Consider the following 22,711-nt stretch of genomic DNA (forward strand, 5'->3'; position numbering starts at 1 on the left):
TTTAAAATTCCACGAAACTATCTGTTTAAGGTAACATGATTTTAGGAATGCCAGTTTTGTAAGACTTACCAAATGAGGTCAATGCCTTATTTTTGTTAGAAGCACTCGACTTATTTTATTTAACTGCTATCACAAAGACATAGTGAATGGTCGCGTTCAGGCGACTCAACAGTTGCGGCACCGGTGGAAATTATCTCCTGAACGCTCACCGGTTAGTCACCGGTGAGTCAACATGTTGCAGATCAGACGCCATTTTTTCCACCGGGATTCGTCTCCGGTGCGAAAAACCGGTGCTTGGTAACATGTTGAGAATCAAAATGGCTGCGCCCATGACTTCTTCTGGCGAAAATATAACTTGTGTGTATATTTACAATGGGATGACCATACAGATTGAAGATAGCCCAGAAACTCACAAAAGGCTGAGTTCAGGTTATTTTATATATTTCTTATATATTTATATATTTCTCATATGTCGTATATGTGAGCTTCTTTCAACTTTAGCATCATCATATGTTAGCATCATTTCAACTTTCCGATCAGACTTTTTTGCAGATTATTTTTATTTAAATTTTCGGAAACTTAGAGTTTTCCTCTCCGGAAACACCCTCGCACTTTTCATGTAACGTATGCTCTACTAAGTTGATGTTCATGTTTCTCCATCCTAACTAGGCAGTGATATTTTTTGTTTTTTTTTTCCTCGGAAGTTTGCGATTTTTCATTTCTTGAAAAGGCCAGTTTTTTTGTTTTACTTCTATATTTTAACAATAATTGCCCTTTATGCAAAGGATAGTCTTCGGTAAATTCGAAATATCCTCCAGGAAATTTATCTATGTACAAGCTTACGAATGTTTCCTCTGTTTTTCCACGTACCTTTTAAGATATATTAAGTGAATATAAAGGCATGTAGCTCTTGGAGGACTAACGATCAGAATGAAATTGATAAAATAACCACAGTGGAAGATGGCTGTGATAATCACGCAAGAAGTAGCAGTAATTAGACGGATTTCTTTGAAAATTTTCACATCGTTATTTCAATTTCAAAATACTCATTTTTACAGACGGGAAATATTTTGCTGAATACTTGGAGAAGAACTCTGTTGAGCACCATTTGAGTAATGCTTGTAAGTATTTTTCCGTACTGCTGACGTTAATAATTAAGACTGTAACTCAGTAATCCCATAGGTAGTTCAAGTAGGTAATTAGTGAGTAGTCAAGACATATTTATATGCCTATAAGTTCATCTTAAAGGCGAAGTCTACCATGCTGAGCGCCGGTTTTCAGCAGCTGTGGGAGCCTCTTATTTATGCTATAAATGTGTAGTATTACAATAACATTATCGTAGATCAGTTATTCACTTACTGGGAACAACGTAGTTATGAATAATTCTTCTCCCTGTCTTGCACTCTTATCATGGTGATAAAATCACCGCTAATGTTGATGTAAATCTATGTAGACATATGCAGTGAGAATACTCAAAATTAATTCATTATTAAAAATGTACTTAAGCATTAAACAATTCATATCTGTCATTTAACTAACTACCAATGTAACTTTAGCTCCCCCAGAGCTTGTGGATGAACTTAAGAAACCAATGAATGATGAAACAAAAATATTTGCGTGGAATCCAAATGCCACGAAATTGCTGTTAAGTGCATACAGAGAGCGAAAAGAAAAATTTCGAAATCCCAAGGTGAAGAAGAGGAGTGTATGGAGTGAAATAGTTAACGTTTTCCTTTCGAAGGGTTATAAAGTGACAGCGGATATTTTAGATGCCAAAATGAGAAATCTCAAGAAGACTTTCCAAAGAGTAAAAGAAAATAAGTCAGCCACAGGCCGGGGTCACATATCATGGGATTACTATGATTCCATGGCCGAAATATTCACCGACGACCGAACCATAAACCCTGGATATACAGTGGCATCATTTCAGTCTTCCATTGTCCCTTCCCTTAGCAAAGATATGCCCTCAACATCTGGGGGGATTAGAGCCGTCTCCAGTGCAAATCCCACACAGGAAGCCTCATGCAGTCCACCCCATTCTCCTATTGATCCCCCTCAAAATGTTTCACCTCCGGACTCTGATAATATCACTTTGCCACCTGAATTGCCTTCCATACTCAAGAACGTCAACAAGAAAATGTTATATGGGCAGAGAAGACAACAGTTAGAGTTGGAAAAGGAGCGCATAAATTCCATCAATCGCCTCACAGAAGCCATTAGGGAATCTAATGAAATCCAGAGGGAAAGAAACAAAATTCTAATGATGATGGTCCAAAATAAAGAAAATAATGATGAGTAACCTCTGATTTCAGGAATGATTTTGTACCGCATTATATATTGATATTATAACCCTTTTTGTGTGTATTCCTTTTTATGTAAGAGTTAATTTATTTAGTTTTTGGGTTTTTTAAGAGCTTTTTCCAGTGAGTTTGTTTATTTCTTTCAAAAGTTCAATTATAACTTTGACAGTTTGAATGTGCAATAATATGATAAAAATTGTTCACATATATCCATCCATTCATTTGGTTCTTTACTTAAAAATATGTTTATGCATCACTTTCAATTGGTTGTTATTAAAATGAATAATGAGCTGGAATTCTTATATCTCTGATTCATTTCAACATTTCTATGTGCTAAAATGTTGATTTTATGCATTATTAGTGATATGCTGGCTATCCATAAATCCTGACCTTTGGTAGAGTGCTGGCAATAAGTATGTTGGATATATGATGTCATTGGTGCTACCAACAACCTTCATGCACATAGTATTAAAACATCACAAGCTCATGGGTAATATTCATTAAACCTTTTGTTGTACATGATTTAAAAGGAAAAGTAATTTACATTAATAACTCAACAATATTGTTTCTTTTGACGGCAGCAGGCACCAAAATATCTTCATCGTTGATTTCATTTGGATTATCGTCAGCATAGTCTCTAAATTCAATGTCATCATAAATAATTTCCCTTCGTAAAATGAGGAAATTGTGGAGCATACAGGCTGCTGCCACCATATCACATCCTAATTGCAAGCTCTGAACATCCAGATATTTTAGTCGTCTAAATTTATTTTTCAGAAAACCATATGCTCTCTCTATTACTGACCGAACTGAGCTCAATTTTATATTGTAATTAATTTGTTGTCTCGTTAAGTGTCCAGTATCTCGGAAGGGAGTCATTAAATTTATCAGGAGAGGGTATGCTGAATCTCCTATCAAGTGTAAGTGGGGGGGTAACAAGGGATTGTTTCTGTTCACCAGGGAGGCATAGATAGGACTTCGTCTTAGCACTTGGGCATCATGAATGCGCCCTGGTAGTCCAACGAAAATATCCAAGAATTTGGTGCGATGGTCACATATACCTATTTAATAAAAAGAAAGTTTGTTTTATCTTTTTAGTCAGTATATACGAACTTCATTAAGAGAATGAGATCAAACACTATTACATGATGAAAAATGCAATCAGGTGTTTGTTAAATTAGTTTCATTTTTCAAATGATGATTGCAGTCATCACCATGAAACAAATTAAGGGATTTGTAAGTACCCTGTAAAATTATGGAATGGTTTCCTTTCCGATTATAAAAATCATTAGCATTTCCAGGGGGCTGCCTGCACTGAATGTGACACCCATCAACAGCTGCTACAATGCCGGGAAATCCATTGGATTTGAGTTGAAATACCTTGAATGGACAGATTTTCAATATAAAACTCGATGAATTTAATTCTTTGTTTGATATGATATATGATTCACTAAGACTATAAAACATAGTGGTGAAAGTAGTGTACATGGGACCGTCTCTCACTCGAGCATTGTCCGAAAGTATTCTCATATTAGGCCAGGTGATATATATTGGCACTAGGTGCTTTAAGGTTTGAATTATCTCCTTGAAAGCACCATGGCATGTGCTTCTTGATATTCCAAACCGGTCTCCGACAGCGAGAAAACTCTCCTGCTTGGAAAGAATCCAAATTGTCACCTGAACTTTCTTTGCCAGGTTGAAAAATCTGTCCCTGTTGCCTTCCATCATGTTCCCAATTAAAGTAACTAATGCCTAAAAGAGAATTCGTACTAAAATCAATTTTACTCAAAGGATAACTCTACTCACATATACACTTTTTGATCAGAGTATATTGAATTGTGAAATTGTTACGAAGAGATAGCTATCATGACTTGGTTTAGATCAATACTAATTTTTAATGCATAAGGTAGGTATTAAAATCGTAAAACATGAGACAAATTTCCAAAAACAAAATATAATTTTATTGGTATTGGGACATGCTATACTAGGACACGTTAGAACACAGAACTTCTTGAATGTCAATATTCAATAGTAATTTCCTCAGAGATTGAAATACATTGACTTAAATGAATTGAACGCTCGCTGGGAATTACTGTACCTAATAAATCAAATACATAACTACACACGTACTCTACGTGTGTGATTATCCACTCTGGGTAAAATACTTGTTGTGTTTCATGGGATGCGATGCTCTCAAATACGGAATTAAGACTTTAAACCTGTTCAAAAGTACCTGAAAACTGGCCCTTGACATCCTAAAATGCTCCTTGAACAAATCATCAGTGAAGAGAGGAACGACTCTTTCGAAATAATTTTCGTTCCGCTGAATGATTCTTCGCTGTCTTATGGCCAGTCTATTGTTGCGCCTTAAAACAACTTCATGCTGTATCACATTTAATATGTTTGGCATCAAATCGTCGTCGGCGGCGATAAATATAGCCAAATCTCTCACTTCACCGTTGGCGCCCATTTTCGTATGTTTGTCTGCTGCAAGTCACGTGACCAGAATATGTACCGGTTGTTGATTTTCACGTTCAGCCGATGGCAGCGCGCACCGCTTACCGGTGAGGCACCGGTGACTCACCGCAATCTTCGCCTGAACGCGACCAATGATTAACATATAAAAGCAATCCCTAACAACCAAACAAGTTTTGGTTGCTAGGGAACCATGTGAACCGTATCCTGCAACTTATGCAATCGTACTATAATGTTATGATGTCCCAACAGTGGCCCAATGATAATCCATTTCGTAGGGCCATCGTTGGGGATTTCCGTTGGGCCAACAGCATAAACCGTTTCGTTGGGCCGACGAACAATATCTGCGTTGGGCCAACAGTGGAATTTGGTAGGCATATCCACCCACAATGAGCCAACCGTGACTACGGTTCCCCAACCGAGGCCCAACGGTCAATGTTACTTGGGTTGTTGCTAAGCATAGAGAAAATATTGATAACTGCCAGAACATGAATGTAATTTTGTAAACCACTAATTGCTTTTGTTTATAACTTATCTCAGAGAAGTATTGCTTGCCACCAAGATGTTAGTGAACCCCCCCCACCTCTCAAAACTACAATCCACCCTCATCATCTGTCTCTCAGTTGAAACACTGAGCAGGATCATTAAATTGTGAAAAAGTGTTTGATGTTTTTCAACCGTTTATTTTTTATCGAAGCGTGATCTCTTGCATGGCTTTCAGGTGCCTTGGTAGGGCTTGATCAGAATCGCTACGGCGCCCCCTGGCCCCTCCCCCCGCCACGCAACGACCTCAACAGCAACGGGATCATCTCAACCTCCATCACCTCCTCGTGGTCGTCGTCCATGCCCTCTGGTGGTGGCGTCACCTCATCACAGCTGACCACCACGAGCACGGCCGTTGTCCCATTCACGCCCAGGGCCCCCCCTCAGCACCCTCCCCTCCCCATGCCCCCACCCACCCCTGCCACGACGGCCACGGCAACCACCACGACCACCAACCACGTGGTGGGCACGACGCAGATCCAGCCAATTGCCGTGGATGCCATCCCTGACCTTCCTCGTCCTGACCAATGGCTTGGGAGCATAACGGGAGCTGTGGCAGATGCCGAGGGTCCCCTGGAGAATGGTGGCACCACGATGGGCGTGGAGGTTGGGCGAGACGGGGCGCCGGTAGCCCCCCCGCCCCCACCTCCTCCCCTCCGCCAGCAGCCTCCCCTCCCTGCCAACGGTGGCCGTGGAAACGCAATGCCCAACAACATCGGGAGCACGCCGCGCAGGGCGCCACACCTGGCGCACCTCCGCGCCCACTCCCTTGGCTCCGCTGAGACGTTCCTCAGTTCTGGAGCGCCAAACAACTCCTCTTCAGCGGCGTCGTCGTGGTGGAGCGGCAGCGGGGAGGAGAGCCATGCGCCACAGACGCAAGACCCCTTTGATGCCGAGTGGGCTGCAATTGCAGCACGCAACCATCGCGCCAACGCAGCAGCTGCAGCGGCAGCGGCGGCTGCTGCGCAGGGGAGTGCGACGACAGCAGGCATCGGTACCAACCCTTTTGCGCAGAATGTCGTCAAAGCTTTTGAGGTGCAGATGTAGTGGGGAGAAAAGATCTGATCCCTATCTTGGAATATTAACCACAGTTCTCCAATATCTCATGTTTTTTATTTCCCCATTGCGTGTTTTTGTGGCAAAAAAAGTGGTGGTCTTTTTTTTCTACCTGCTTGTATGATATATATTTTTTTAACTTGCTAATGCTTCTGATTTATGTGAGGCTCAAATTTGTGTTTTATCTTCTTCATTATGTTTAGTTATCGCTAATGATTTATTTGTTTTCTTTCTTGAAGAAAACCCTTTGTCCTTGTATATTAACTTCTGCACTCTGTCTAATTTTTGACGTAAAAGTCAAAGTACTTGAAGACAGTGGCCTATTTCAGTGATAAGTGAGCTACACTTTTGTGTAGTCATTCATTTGTTTTACATATGATTACTACCCTCTTTTTTGTATTGAGTTAATATCAGTGTATTTGTTTTTTTTTTTTCGTGAGATAACAAATATCATATCATTCCTGATCTATTTTACTGAGTGGTGTCTAGGCGCGCGCAGTTAACATACGTGTTTAGGGTATGATCTGCAAAGTGAACGCTGACTGTGCAAAAGTGCATAGTGTACAGAAGATTATTATGAAAAAAAGTATTAGAGACATTGGTAGAAAGAGTTTCTGTTGCAATGGTGATGCTTTAGAGTTGCTTTTGTAATTGCAAGTATGAGAATGTGAAAGTTTGGAAGAGGTTTGTTTTTACTTTACGAGTACATACATTCGATAGTGTACGGGACAGTCTGTGTGTAGTCTTGTCGGTGACCTTCAAATGATGTGTGCTGCTCAGATATTTTCCTGTATATATTAATAATATATATTGTAATAATCTATTGTTGTTTCGTAAGTGCCAATAAGCAAGTTAATTCAATTGAAAATGAGGGATAGTGATTTCATGTGATACTCTTGAAACTTCGTACCTCTGACGGAGGAGATCTAGTGGTCGTCACTGCATTAGAAAGAAAAGGAGCATCAGGATGCAAATTGGCTTATTAATGTAAGTTTATGAATAGTTGGCAGTGGTCATTAGATGTCTCCTCTGTTGGGAGGTAGTTGAAGAAGTGTCATAATGAGATCACCATTCTCGACTTTTTCAAGCAAACTCATAATCATGTCAATGTGATTATTGACACTTTTGAAAACACACCCTATGTATATGATATATGCCCTGAATGGTTTCCATATGATTGCGCGATAATTTTGCTGAGAGATAGCAGGTAACATTTTTTTGAGTAACTTATTAGATTTGCATTCCATGATTAGGGAGGATTTGCTGTTTGCAGCTAGAGACTTCCAAATGAGTGAAGTGAGCAAGCGTTGGTGGCAGGGAACAAAAGTACTACTTTCTCGCTTTCCACTGAGCAACTTGGCCAGGGGGAAAGTTGCAATGTCTTTCTCGTTATCCTTATTTATTAAATGATTTTAGATTTTTCTGATAAATTGAATGTAAATATGTTTCTCGGGCAATAGGGTCATTGTTTTGAAAAACAATTTGTTTTTCATCATTCCAAAAAGGGAAACATGCTATGGGTGGGTGAGTCTCTCTGGCTATTGATGACGTCCTGACGATGATAAACAAGCCATTTTTTCGAAATGTCGACACTATTACAAAACATCACTTGGTGTAAACCCTGAGCAACACCTTTACATTCTTTCTTATTGTTGAGAAATAAAAAAAAATGGAAAAACTGAAGCATCTTGTGGGATATGAGTCGGAGTGAACGAAATGCTGCTTCTCTCTTACTTTAGATTCTTGCTTTTGTTGTTTAGTATTCTTTCTGAAACTTCCTTGCTAGTGCTATTCATCTAGTGGCTCTACTTTCTTTGTAAATACACCTGATGCTTTTTTGTTTTTCACCTCTTAGAGTCTAAAGATATTGTAAATAGGCGATTCGGGAGTGGAGACGTTTGTGTTCCGGTGTTGCCCACTGTTTGCATATGCTTCCAGTGATCATCACGCAAGACGCACACTCTAAAGAACACACTCATAAAAAGGGGATGAACATTGGTCAAATATCCCAACTATACATACATTGTAGCTCTGTAAAAAATATACATACATATAATAAATATCCATACTGTAAGGTGTCCTGAGATTGTGTTAGCAATGTTATTAAACATAGGTAATGAGATTAAATGTCTGCCAAAACAGTTCTAGCAAGTTATCAGTAAAATTAATAACCATTACTCTGAAATGGAAATATTACAGCTTCGTCCTCTTTATAATCTGCTGGGTGTATTGAACTGGATAGACTGACCTCTGAACATGAATACATACATACGTGTTAAATTTCAAAGTTTGTGCACTTAAAAATCAGTAGCCTCACCTGCATAGGGTAAAAAAAATCAGTCAGTCTGTGATTTGACGTACTAGATTGTTGAATCTGATCAGCTGTGTTGATCAAGGTCAGAAGATGAGTACGTACATACATATGTAATAGTTTAAATTTGGCTTTGGTGTGGGAGGACTGCTTGAGAGATAATAGGGGAGGATGCCAAATTCTCATCACCTAGAAAGGGCACTGGCTGCATCTCGTTATGTGATGAAATTCGGCTCCTACCAGGTTGACTGTGTTTATGGCAGATGTTTACAAAGGTCATGGTATTGGCAGAGAATCCTGAAGAATGATGCATTTCACTCACATGAGGTCTGTGACTTCAAGTGAACTTCTAGAGAAGAAAATATCCTGTACATATATAACAAAAGAGCTGTAACTTACATGTCAGACCTTTTTTTCTTAAAATAAAGATGTAACTACATTAGGTTTCCAAATCCCTATGATTCTGCTAAGCCAATAGAGGATGTGCAATGGAAGTGGTTTATTTTTGGACACATTTGTTGTAATTTCGTTTTTTATCGCCAAAAATGTAGCAATTTCTTGTGGAAATTGCTGTGCCAGTGTTGGGCACTGTGTAAACATTGATGAAAAGGGAAAGTCTGACCTCTGTAGTTGATAATTTAAAAATATTTTAAATGGTACATTGTACTTGAAAGGCGGCATTTGTTGGAGTGACCTGGATGGTGTATTTTAAGAAAAACTTGTGTTTTAATATTAGTTTTTGTTGTCTTTTTATACTTTATGCGCAATGTACTTTAACATCCAGGACCTACCACCAAATTAGCCGCCTCAGTTGTATTTGTTACTGGTGAAAAATAAAAGATAAGGGGTATCCAATGAGATAACACTTATAAACACACAAACACTGGTTATTTTCTTGATAGTGACTAATTAACCCTCTTTCTTTTAAATTAATCTTGCAATTTTCAGCTATGATGTAGGCATACGAGTACTATATATACCTACTTCAGAGACAAGATTGAAGTTATTTACTTCACTTACGGTTATAAACCGTTAATAATTGTCTTCTTGGAGATTTACCTCGCCGTTTTAAGTCCTTTAGGATTGTAGGGTAGGTTTGTGACACCGAAATTTATTTTTTTCGGCTAACTTGTACTCTTGTAGCGCGAATTCTGTGGATACCACGGGATCTTAAAAGAATCAAGTCATTAACTAGGTACTGCCCGTTAACTTTAATTCTACTGTCTCTATCTGCAGCTGCCATTAACTGACAATTGAGGCTAAAAATGCACTACATTTACATTGTCTTTTTCAGCATTTGCACTGTAAAGTTTTACTTACAGTTTCGCAGAATTGTGTTTTTATGTGAAGTTAGTGTATGTGGTTAGTATAAAGAGTAAATACTACATCAAGGAGGCACTTAAATATTTTACTCTCTTAATGAAATGTCACCATTATTGGCAACCAGACAATCATTTATTTCACTGTAACTGTATTTAACTAGCAAATATTAGGTTATCTTTTACGCATATCGCAAATCGCGCCTTTGCCCGAAATCTTTGAAATAAGAGAAGGCTGCGAAGCGCAGGCGGTCACGTTGCGAAGTCAACGTCGGCGACGAGTTTGAAAAGAGCTTGAATTAGGTGAGCAAGATGTTCTGTAAGATAAGTGAGAAATGTATCCCATGAAGTGTCTTTGTTGTTGTTTCACCGGGCGAACTTGCTAGCGTGTTGTCGGAGTAAGTTATGGTTGATGGTGGAAACAGTATCGTGGTGCTTCATTGTACGAATGGGAAAACAGATTCACGAAGCTCCAAGTTCTACAGGTGTGTAATCTGTCTGTGCATTGAGCCTCAGGGGTAGAGATGGACTTATTCATTTGTGAGTATACCTCTTTATCCTATTCTCATTTCATTGTGGGAACTAATTTGTACATTCTCATGTGTGTCACTGAACATGTCTTGGCCACGGTCTTAGAATGTCTTGGCAGGGTTTAATTGTATTTTTGTTTTGTGCGATAAGTACACTTTGCGTATTTTTAAATTGAAATTTAAGTTGTAATGATTTCCGGTGAAATATGTCGTATAAATCCTTAAATTCAGGATGCTTTTACAATGGTTGATAATTGCCAGTTAGCAAATATTTGTAGTTGCTTTTACTCGTTGGGCTCAACGGTTTTCAGTTAAACGGAAAGGTCCGTTTTCTTTGACACTGAGGAACTGACATGTAAGTCGGCGGAAATTGCGCATTGTTTTTGCATAAATCATATGTTGGCCGTTGTAAATAGAAAACTTTCTCATTTATAAGGGGATCGGGTTGATGTGATTGTTAAAGTTTCGGCTTCCCACCCTGGGGACAGTTGCGGATACAGAAAAAAACTCGAGGCCGGGGGGGGGGGGGGGGGGCGTAAATATCTTGAGTTGTTAATTTTACTTCTATCGTAATAAAAATATTCAAGTCACATCCAAAGTTTAAGAAAGTTTTAATGAAAGTGATCGCACACGTATACAAAACAATGCCATAAATGATATTAAGACAATGCCACCTTATGATATAAAACATTTACGATTGTGGTTCTGCAATGTTTGGCAATACGGGCGGCCCCACTAGGGGGGGCGCACCCGCCCATATGTATCCGCCACTGTCTGCAAGTCAGTCCCGTTACAAATCCCGGCGATGTTGAGTCCAACGCTTCGGCCGTCGGATGGGACGTTACTCCGTGGCCTTGTTGGCGCCTTTATTTCACGGGGCACGTCCTTGCGCGAGTTTGCAAGGGCGGATCCAAGATTTTTTCCCGGGGGGGTGGGGGGGAGACAGGCAAACGATCATCTTATGCTTGAGATTAAAAATAGATTCAACTATATTCTCTTTATTTTCATTTGAAAGTAAATGATCGAGGCTCCGTAATACTCAAAACAAAACGAAGCTAATGATAATTGTATTAAAAATTGTCTATTTTTTAAGCGTTTGGGGTGGGGCAAGTGCCCCCCTTAAATCCGCCTATGCAAGTTAGCACCGGAAAAAATTGTTGAAATTGCGAGAGTACGAGCTCGAGCTTGGTAAGGGGCTATTTTGCCATCTCGCATGCCTTCTAGGGGGGGACTGCAACTGCCCCCACTAGAAGCGAAAATAAATTTAGTTCAACACAAAAGTTACGAAAAAGTTTTCATGTTGAAGGAAAATGATATCAGTATAAGATATGGAACTAAAATAAAAATAATTATTATTTCAAGTAAATAATTATTAAAAAACTAATAAATTGCTGTCATAATTTCCTTAAAATTTTGGTTTCATTAATCTCTTCTGTGCTATAAAGTTACAACTTGATCGACCACGGCTAGTTTAGCCCCCTTCCTAGTTTTCATTCTGGGTACGCCCATTTTTGTACTTACGTCAGATTGCCTTAATAGGCGTTTTTCATGGGGCACGTCATTGCGCAATCTGACCTATGAGCAGGTTAATGCTGACGTCGGGTTTTCCTAGATTTATTTTTCATTTGGTTTATTCTTTGACGTGAGTGAGAAGCAAAGGAGGAGGCAGGAGGATCGGCCCCCTAAAAAAGAACAGTGGCGTGGCCAGGGGGGGACAGCAGGTACTTAAAAACTTATCAATTCTAGGGGAAAAATATTAACCGATAAAACAAGTTTTTTTAGCGAAACAGCTCCCCGACGACCCAGAAAATGTGCCATTTTAAGTCCCATGGGGGTTCCACGTCCCTGATTCCCAGGGTTGTCCTCCCCTCCCGCCCCCCAACATATCGTCCTGGCCACGCCCCCGGAAAAAAGATTAAGATAAAAATCCGCATTCCGAATGCCTTTATTTCTCCGCTGCTGTCATTATCCATGCCTCACTTGTGTCGAGCTCTGATAGTTTTTTTCCTTGCCTACTTCTATACTTAAATTTCCCGTTGTATATGTAGATATTTCTTTTGGTGGAATGCTCTATTCGTCTCGTCTATTCTACTAATGATGTGTTTCTTACTTCTTCCATCGCTACATTCTGCATCCCTAATAACATCTTCATTCTACCCGTAGCAATGCAAGCCGCCTCAATTGACGCGTGGCAGGGGGTGTTAGGGCAGCAGCCGCCAACAATTAAAACATCAATTCATTCAATCAATTGCTTGAAAAAAATAATGTCTAGCATTTATTAAGGTCCCTTATTGTTTTCGGGGGATAACGAATTTTCATATCTCTCCATTCGGCAAAATATCTTCTCAATTTATCGTTTCTGTCTGAAGTGGAAATATAGTGGGGTTCTAAAATGTTATTCTCCGTGTCGATCTTAAAGATGTATCTAATCTCAATTTTACCGCTTCGAGCCCATCGTGTAGCCTCAGAGCCTGTCGCGACCCCAGTCTAATTCGTTTAACAACTGTGTAACATTCTGTTCACCCGTACCAATCTTTTTTATGAATCGTGCATCTTTCCTTTGTGTAGTTATAATTCAAACAGCTGTAGTGTTGAATCGGTGCGGCATCCAGAAAAAATGCGAATTTTTTTGGTCGCCGCACCGATCCATTCCGATTCCGGTTTTGGGCGAATAATGAGATTATCATGAACGTGAGAATAGTTTGCATGCAATAGGGTAGATTCCTTCATCAAAGAGAACGAAAGGCATTGATTGCGATTCGTTACCCACCATTTGTGTATTCATAATATACAAATTATTTGGTTTTAGACATCCCAGTTTAGACGAATGGCAATAGTCAATTTTATCCTCATTTGAAAAAGGCCAGATTGGCGCCCATACTATGCCACTCCACGTGACGTCACAGAGACCTAGTTACTATACGAGTAGATAGGAGTTTTACATCGTCTGAGGTTACCAATGCATGCATGAGGTACAGAGCTCAGGGAAATGTCTCTTAATAATAACCTATAAAAACTGCCTATTATCGGAAAGTTTTCTTCGTTTATTTCATTTTCCTTCTTTACCTGCCAGTATATCCAAAGAGTTGTGGCAAGTATTAAACTATTCACATCGCAGACGACAGTGGCGCAGCGAGGGGGGGGTTTGGGGAAACCCCCCCCCCCTCCCCAGAGCACAGAGAAATGTTTAAGTTTAATCCATTTTACCTAAGTGGATTGATATTACTAATAGAATAGTGTGAGGATTAATAAGATATTCCTTAGAAAGCCGTAAAACTCACCATTTTGAACCATTTATCTTAAAATTCCGCAATTTATTAATCTCCCAGCTACCGCTTACTCTGGTGGGTATTCCATACCCCCACACACCCCAGTATTAATTGCACTAAACCCCCCCCCCCCCCCCCCCAGCCTTAATTCCTAGCTGCGCCCCTGGCAGACGAGATCATTCATCATATGTTGCACCACCTTCGTCATCTGCCAGAGAGCCCTCCATACAGCCTCTGGTGCCTTGTTTCCCAATCCAATCTCCATCTCAGCATCCGGGACACTAATCTTTTCACCAGTGACCAGAACCTCATTTAAGGTCACCCACAAGCCACTGAGGCAGGGTTCACTTTCCTAAGCCATGTGGGGTAAATCAACCGTGATCGTCTTCTGCCGAATACTATGTAGCCACTTCTGTGTGCCAGAGATAGAGCATGAGGTGGAACGCTCTTGCGACTCTGAAGGTACAACTACTAAAGTGAGGAATGTGATGAGTGGGGGGGAGGGGTCCGGAGGAATCATGGGGCTTATATGTATGTAGGTGGAAGTGATGTATCTTTTGCGAGTTCCATAGTTTTGTCTAATCTATATTATCTGTTTATGTATCTTATGCAGTCTCATCTGTACTTAGTGCTGTAAATGAATGAATGCATACAGATTATCTTGAGATACTTTCACTCTACATTCTTATCAGGTCCAAAATGATTGCGGGCATCCACTGATTAAGAGAAGGGGGGGGAAGGGGTTCTCGCACAATTTCACGCGGGGAAGAGGAGGGGTCCTGCCTAGTATCACGTAATATTTTTTCCGCAAGAAACACTGCAAAAAAGCGAGAAAACTGGGCTGAATTGTGCAGAACATGTTTCTCTATTAGAATATGACTAAATTCTACACAATAAAATTTATCGCAGCTGTGTGAACACTATGAAGTAGCACAATAGCTCTTCAATTGCTTAGCTACTGGCCAGCCAAAAGGTGGCTCCACATTTGTGAAATGGCTTCGTGAGCATGTCAGCATCACTTGTCCGTAGTGTCTGCAATGAAGCGTAGATTAATGCATTTAAAGTGTAAATATGCATTTTGAACAAACTCACCTGAGATCAGAGGGAAGGGTGGAGGAGGTGGGGCCAAATCTCTCAATATCTCACAAAGGGGGGTCCAAAAATCGCCAATATCACCTCACGCAATTATGGACTTCATAAATTTGGTAGTAATACGAAACTATTACGAGCTTGGTCACCTTGAAGAAACCTAAGAAGGAGGCAGCGGATGTTGTTGAGAAGGCAAAGTTTGAGGCTGTTAAGGACCCCTTGAGTGTCACCAATGAGGTGTTTCAACGCTTATATCACCTTAATAAATTATACCTGACAATATATTTGATGGAGGAAATTAAACATTGAGAAAATTTCTCACCAGAGGACAGCTTTTTACAGTGTTGGGAATTGAAATAAAGGTGTGCGGTTGTCGAAATTTATGAAATGGAAATCTTCGATTGAAAGCACTATGACACTGTTGAAAAAAACTATTAATATTGCTTCTAGCATTGAATTTGCATATAATACCTTTATGAATTATAAATAGTATCGATGACATCAGAGATAGCCTCACTTACTTCAATATATCTGACAGATCGACTATAAATTTGTGCTGAATGAAGACATCTACTTTTTCTCTGTTTTTTATTATTTGTAGATCCATTTAAATTGCGTCCATATATTGATACATTTATGTGCTATACCTTATTTCCTTAATGCAATGTTTTTTAAATTGCAAGTTATTGAGGAAATTATTCAGGTACTAAGTAAGATGATAAATCATTTCTGAGTTTGAATTTAAATTCACACTACTAGAATATTGAAGTATTTATATCTATTGTGCATGATATTAACAATTGTATAAATTCCTTGGGAACTTACATCCTTTTTGTATTGCATTTCTACGCTCAAAAGCCCATGGGGAGCAGTGCCCTAAAAAAGCCTCAGCCTGGCCTGTGTTAATCTGGCTATAGAGGAAGGTACAAATCACCTGAAAATGGCTCAAGTTTTAACGAAGTGGATTGCATTCCCTGATATGTAGTTGGAGAGGAAGCAATACATTGAGAAATACAAATTTTAATTTTTACAATTACATAGTTAATTTCACACCCATTGGACAGGTATATTTCAAAATACATATTCATATCCATTAGGTTTCAATTCCCTTAAATAGTGCTATAATCATTAGATCATTGGAAAGCTTAACCATCAAATTTGCACTTGCAAAGCACGAAAATAATTTACCACCTACACAGACAAATAATTCACACAAAATAACAGCAGTCACATGTGGTAAAACCATTGCAAGTGAGATGCTCCCCACGGACAATGGATTTAAAATAATAACCGTCACGTCACATAACAGAGTTTTGACAATGTGGTGTGCACACAGCCTGTTAATCATAGAGTCATCAGATTAATGAGGCTGAATTCTGCATTCCTTCTTTCTGTTGACTATTCTCTTCATGTGAAATGAATCATGCATTACATGAATCATTATTTGTTCTATGTAAATCATGCAAGACCTCTTCCTCAGTAGTTCTTCCTAGATAATAGTTAACTTCACTATTCTCAAAAGATCATTGTGCATGAATTTTTTTCTGGTAAAGTAACTCCTTCTTTAAAATTATAGTTGGAATCCCTCAGCATGAAATAAACAAAAATTAATGCATAACATCATAGGCGGATCCAGGGGGAGACACGGGAGACATTTGCATGCGCGTTGGTCGACAGTAAATTTAGTGGCCAACGTACAGTCTCCTATTGTAGTGTATGAGCCTCAGCGATTTTGCTTCCCCTCGTTCAGTTATATTCCTGCATTAATTCTTAAACGAATTCACGGAAACTCTTACATCTCGCCGGTGTTTTTAAAAGGTTGGAATCATGTTCCCAATGAGGTATTTTTAATATGTACCTAACTCAATCGAGACCTTGGACCCCCCCCCCCCCCAGACCCTCAAAAATACACAAGATTTTTAATACGGTCCCATTATCATTGCGTTCGTTTTGTATTACGAGGTATCCTTGTGCCCCACCCAGAACAAAATCCTGGATACGGCCTTGCTTGTGCCCCTCCCAGAAAAAAATCCTGGATCCGCCCCTGCATAACATGAAATGATACTTGGGGTGGGAAATTGTAATAAATAAATTGGAAATGAGAAAAAGGCTTATACATCATAATCATAATTGTAAATAACTGAAAAGCCTCTGCAAAAATAATATTTGAATAAATAAGGCAATGGTCTCCACATTATCATAATACGTATGTCACAAAAATAGCCAAAGACTCTGTTTCAACATAAAAAAATTATACTTAAGTAAAAATGATGATGGCCTCTACCTCATCATTATCATATAGAAAATAATAATAAAACAATTTCTTATTGAAAAAAATACTTTCATAGCTAATGTATTGGCTTCTGTATCATGATAATGAAATAAAAAACCTCTTTTTCAAAAAAATTGCTTAAATTTATAACATAATGGCTTCTATCTCATAATAATAATAATAATGGAAAGTATTAAAAAAGCCTAATTTTGAAAAGTATAATGCCTAAATAAAGGGAAGATAAGTATCAACAAAATAAATCATTTAAAAAGGATAAACTTTATTAATCTATCTTCTGAACTTCCTTAACCTGCAAAGAAACAAAGGAAAGAATTAAAATTCTCTTTATTCTAGGCACTACCAGTCTTCACAAATTGCAGGAGTCGTTGGATTTGCAGATGGTACTATTAGAGTACCATCAGAGAATGAACAACTCTACGTAAATTGAAAATCATTTCACTCCATTAATACTGAAGTTGTAAGTTTTAAGATGAAGTTCACCTGGGTAAAGTAACTTTTCTCAATGCATTATGATTCTTATTGTGTGCATTTTTATGTGTGTGACTCTGAACTCAAAATATTAAATATACTAGCCAAATGTCCAGGTAGCTCTCACGACTCATTTTCTTGGGCTTATTCTGGTGTTCTGGAAGTCCTGCAAAGGAGGGGAGGTGAAGAATGCTGCCTTTTAATTATGCAAAGTGAAATTTCTTTGAGAGGCTAAGAAATGGAGAATGCTTTAAAATAACCAGGAAGTAAATATCTAAGCAGGTGATTCTGGATGCCCTAATGAGCCATGGCTAATGACTCCCATCCTCCATGCTGAAGAAGGAAGTTCTGAAGCGAGATACAATCACCTCTATGCGTGGGAACGACGTGAGGTGGAAAGATTTATTGTGGCTTTGAAAGGGCATTTTAGGTGGCTAAATAAGGCATGATTGCTTGAATATGCCCCAAAAAATTTGCAAAATTATGAATGCGTGCTGTGTGCTTTGCAACATGTGCCTCAGGGTCAATCTTGAGGGACCAGTTCTCCTGGGATGACTCGAGACACTGTTGAAGCACTGGGGCAAGTTGGAGATGTCGTCAGGGCAGTGAGGGGGAGACGAATTAGTCAGGTGACTACTCTAGGACTAGCCTAGCCTAGACCTACTTTAAACAGATAACAGAGGCCACCCTAGACAGGGGGCTAATTGGTCTTGTGACATCTGCCACTGAATCTACCTTAAAATACCCCAAACATACTCTTTTAAAATCTCTCTCATTATCTGGGACATGTCAGATAATTCCATCGCTATGCTGGCAGCTGCCTCAGCCAACTTCTCCGAGGCCACAGTGTTTCGCTCCTCCAGTGAAGAGCCATCACCTAAGGAGTGAAAGTCAATGTTAAAAGTTCAATATCATAAAGTATAGGCTTTCAAATTTCATAATACATAGCCTTTTGTTCAACCGTGAAAACCAAAAATTGTATATCGTAGAGACAATGAATCTTTAATAAAGTACAGTATTCCACTGCCTTTATTGCATTACAACCAGAAAATTACAACCAAAAAGATAATATCAGGAAAGGAGTGCAGAACCTTTTATAATGCACATTTGAGAAGCCTATCCTGAAAATATTTTATGTTTTACTGAAGTACTTGAAGGGTATGTGGTAATATACCTACATACCAAAGGGAAAAGAAGAAGTTGGATGTATGTTTCTGCAATTATCGAAACTTTTGCATAGTTCATGCGTAGTGTGGAATCACTCCCCATAACAAGCACTCCTGCTATTGGGGCTCGCTACATATGCACAATGCAGGTATAATTGCAGGCAGAAACTATTTAATAATTCCATTTGCTCGTTGAAAATCTGTGCAACTATGTACCACACAAACTTCATATTTCTCTTTAATAATCATCTTTATCAATATGTCCTATGGATGATATTAATTAGGGATGTGAACATTGTGAATTCTCCACATGTCAGTCTGGGTACTGGTAATGGCTCATAAGTATACACTAAACAGAATTGACAAAATTATATTTTTAATTCAGTTTCCTTAATGTATTTCTGCTCTTTGATGTAGCTGAGAAATGAAAATGAAGGTCACTTGCAATATCTCCTCCACTTCCAATGAAAATGAAGGCAAAGCAATGTCCATGGCAATTAACATGGACATGAAGAACTTAATAAATTCTTGTGAAAAAAACTTGAATCCTCTTATCATTGTTGTTCTAAATGCTATTTCTCTGTAATAATTTATGGATTGAATTTAATAATTGACCTTTTTCGAGGCACTTTCTCTTGCGTGGCGGTGGAGGAAAGTCGGATGTGTCCTCATCAAAACTGGAGCTACCATCGCTAAGGCTCACCTCCTCATTTTCCAGTTGCAACTAAAATTAAAGAATACAGGGCTAAATATGCTGTGCAACCCCTGTCTAACAATAAATTCCCAAAGTAATCATATGTGCTTATTTGTGAGAAATTTGAGTGTGTACTTACCTCAATAGGGTCAACTTCTCCCTCTGCTCCTATGACTGCCACCTCTCCCAAGAGACCAAGGAGTCTCTTCTCCAAGTTGGAGAGTGGCGTCAGAGGCAATGGGGGTCCACCACCACTGCCGAGGGAATGGCGACGCAGTTTTGCAGCCTTCTGCTTCACATCACACTTCCAGTCCTGCCAGCACTATTATCACATTCACATTATCATCAAAGTACAGGAGTAACTAATTGAGGAAATAATGGAGAAGCATGTCATTACCTTAGTCCACTTCCCCACATCTTTCGTGGCCCCACTGGGACAGGAGTTGAGCTCCTGGCTCAATTCGCGCCACAGCTTCTCCTTCCTCTGGCCACCAGTGGGGCCCACCAACTTATTGTGAGCAAGATCACGGTGCGCGCACATGAATTTGATCATCACTTCCCTCTGCTGGCGGGACACCCTGGTCGCACATTTCAGCCCTATTTAAAAAAAACTCACGATTACCTCATGCAGTAAGACACTTTACCTGTGGCATAGCCAGATGGAGTTCCACAAACATAGCTTCAGAAAATATTGAAAAATCATGAATTTACAAAATATTTTGAAAGGTTTAATGAAATATTTTTAAATATTCAAATGAAAGGTGCTAAAATAAGTTCACAATTTACAACCCTCTAATAAGTACCCTCTTTTTAAAAAAATCCCCCCCCCTTTGTTTTGTATCCCACCGTGAACAGTGGCGTAGCCAGGAATTTCGTTCGGGGGGGGAGGGGGTCTAAAACCGGGGGGAGAAATTTTCTTTTAAACAGGATACTAAGTAATGGGTTTGAAACTTATTTAACCACTTTTCTTGATCGAAAAAACATCATTTGTTAAAGAAAAATCTTTAGAATGATTTTTCATGATTTTTCAACATTTTGTTTTTTTTATGAAAGAAAATAATTGTGTTTTTATATTTCGGGGGTGGGGTTCGGACCCCTCGGGCCCCCCCGCTGGCTACGCCGCTGACCCCGATCAAAACTCCTGGCAACCCCACTGCACTTGGCATACCTACAGGGTGGAAGATTATTGTGTCACGATGTAATTTTGGTTCCGACTGGCTTCGGCTATCTATAAGGGTTAAAATTTCGTGGTACAATTTTTCTCCACAATATATTTCAATAATGATATTAAAAAACATTTGGCTAGATTTACTGATCAGTTTTTTTAATCTAGAAATTTCCCAAAAGATATCTCCCTATGTGTACCTGCAGACATATGACCTGTTATTTATGGTTATTGACGTAATTATTTCGACATAAATGCAATAACCGTAAAATTTATTACCAAGTAAAATCTTGTTAAAATATTTTAACCTGTGAGATCTCTACCACTGAGCAAGAAAGCGTTTGATTTCAAATGACAATTTTCAACCATAAATTAAAACATATGAATTACATAGGTTGGAGTTACTCGAAGGAGGTGAAATTTTACTGCATTATGTAAAGCAGTGGCGTAACTATGGGGGGGATGAGGGGATAGATCCCCCCCAAATTATCAAAGAAATAAGAAAGTTATTTAAAAATATTGCCTAGTTTTGAAATATAATAACTGTATCTGCTTAAATTTAAATTTTTAGTGCAAAAATGATGTAAAATGTATATTCAGGCATGTCATTTTTCAAAACATTTCCCGCCCCAGGCCATCTCCCCCCCCCCCCTCCTTCCTCCGTCTCACCCCCCCCCCCCCAAAGCGTATTCCTAGTTATATTCGCCACCGATGTAAAGTGGTGTTTAAAAGTCCAAATATGTCGTCTTAAGTTATGTTGGGGCTGGGAAATTTTATATTAAAAGTATGTAACAATTAAATTCTGTTATAAAAATAACCGAGTACGTGCGCAACAGATAAAAATCAAACCACACTATTTCCGTTAATTAAACTAATATAAGTGGAGCCATTGATAATAATCTATCCATGAATCAACCTATCCATTTTATCAAAGTATTTACTTCCAACGTCCTTACACTTCTACGGGAAATGTTCTACTTCTACGTTTCATGTAAACGGCATATTATGAAGATCATAACATTAGAGAAGAAGGACAACATTCAAATGAGATAAACAATGAAAAAATGAACTTTTGAGTAAATCATTGAGTGAATAATTCTGAGGACTACCTGTTGTTGCAAAGATAGGGTGCGTTTCGCGACTAGATATAGCTATTTTTATTCTTATGTTATGACCTTAACAGTCAACCATGTACTCACGAGAATTAGCGAACATAATCGATTGAAAATGACCTTCATTTACACTAAACGGCAGTAGATTACTTACGTACAAAAATACAAACGGACTATTCTAAAATAATTTTACCCGCTAAAACGTCAATTTTGTGACAGTGTGTCTTTTAACTCATATATACATGTACATACCTTTTCCCTCCATTGTGAAGTATTAAACCTGGCGGTAGGTTGTTTAGCGATGCTCACTTGTCTCTTGTGACCCCTGGACTGTGTCTTTTCTCGTATGGGATGACGTCATGCCAAATGCGGGAGGCTCTCCGATCGCAGCACACGGAGCATGGGCGTAGGATTGGTTTACTATCGACTCGAATGGATTCCGATGCCGCCAATCCGATGAGACCCTGAACCCCTCCTCTCCCCGCTTCCTCCTCCCGCCCGAGAGAAGGGGTTGGGGGAAGGAGAAGACGATGAACCCGTTCCGGCCGATGAGACTCGCGGGGGAAGGCCGTGTGTGTGACAATGTGGCAATTTGGTTAAACAGTTGAGTAAGTAAACCATATGTTGTTGGAAAAAATGATAAATTTCGCGACTACCTGTAGTTTAGTTCTTACGATACACGAACTTAACAATCTACTATGCTCTCACGAGAATGAAAGAACAAACTCGTTCAAAATTTTCCTTCATTCCCGTAATTTGCTCAAAACGACAGGGTATTACTTTAAAAAAACTGCAGACGGACAATTCTAACATAATTTTACCCCGAAACAACGTCAATTATGTGACAATGTATCAATTAGCACTTACGTATGCCCGTATATACCTTTCGCCTCCCTTGTGAAGTGTCAAACCATAGGCATG

At 39.1% G+C, this 22,711-nt stretch overlaps 2 protein-coding genes and 1 long non-coding RNA gene across 6 annotated transcripts in view; 2 read left to right on the forward strand and 1 right to left on the reverse strand.

Moving 5' to 3' along the window:
- Positions 1–9,566, forward strand: part of LOC124156992 (protein numb homolog) — a 39,095-nt gene extending 29,529 nt beyond the window's left edge. For all 3 annotated transcript variants that reach the window (XM_046531440.1, XM_046531441.1, XM_046531442.1), the window contains one exon: positions 5,497–9,566. In XM_046531440.1, coding sequence (XP_046387396.1) covers positions 5,497–6,365 — 869 coding nt within the window. In that variant the 3' untranslated portion in view covers positions 6,366–9,566. The remainder of the gene's footprint in view (positions 1–5,496) is intronic.
- A 615-nt stretch (positions 9,567–10,181) lies between these two features.
- On the forward strand, positions 10,182–17,772 carry LOC124156995. Its single transcript, XR_006864503.1, has 2 exons — positions 10,182–10,544; positions 17,519–17,772. It is a non-coding gene; the product is annotated as an uncharacterized LOC124156995 (long non-coding RNA).
- LOC124156994 (myb/SANT-like DNA-binding domain-containing protein 3) lies at positions 16,867–22,369 on the reverse strand. Of its 2 annotated transcripts, XM_046531445.1 has the most exons (6): positions 22,043–22,369; positions 19,911–20,110; positions 19,653–19,835; positions 19,435–19,543; positions 18,410–18,530; positions 16,867–17,474 (listed from the first exon to the last, which is right to left on the reverse strand). In XM_046531445.1, the coding sequence occupies exons 1-6, from the start codon at positions 22,053–22,055 to the stop codon at positions 17,453–17,455; spliced, it is 648 nt and encodes a 215-aa protein (XP_046387401.1). In that variant the 5' UTR covers positions 22,056–22,369; the 3' UTR covers positions 16,867–17,452. The 2 variants fall into 2 exon arrangements, with proteins under 2 accessions (XP_046387401.1, XP_046387400.1); XM_046531444.1 differs by lacking the exon at positions 16,867–17,474 and having other exon boundaries at positions 18,352–18,530; positions 22,043–22,359.
- Positions 22,370–22,711: the final 342 nt, after the last annotated feature.

Source organism: Ischnura elegans, chromosome 4 (genome assembly GCF_921293095.1).
Source record: "Ischnura elegans chromosome 4, ioIscEleg1.1, whole genome shotgun sequence".
Taxonomy (NCBI): domain Eukaryota; kingdom Metazoa; phylum Arthropoda; class Insecta; order Odonata; family Coenagrionidae; genus Ischnura; species Ischnura elegans.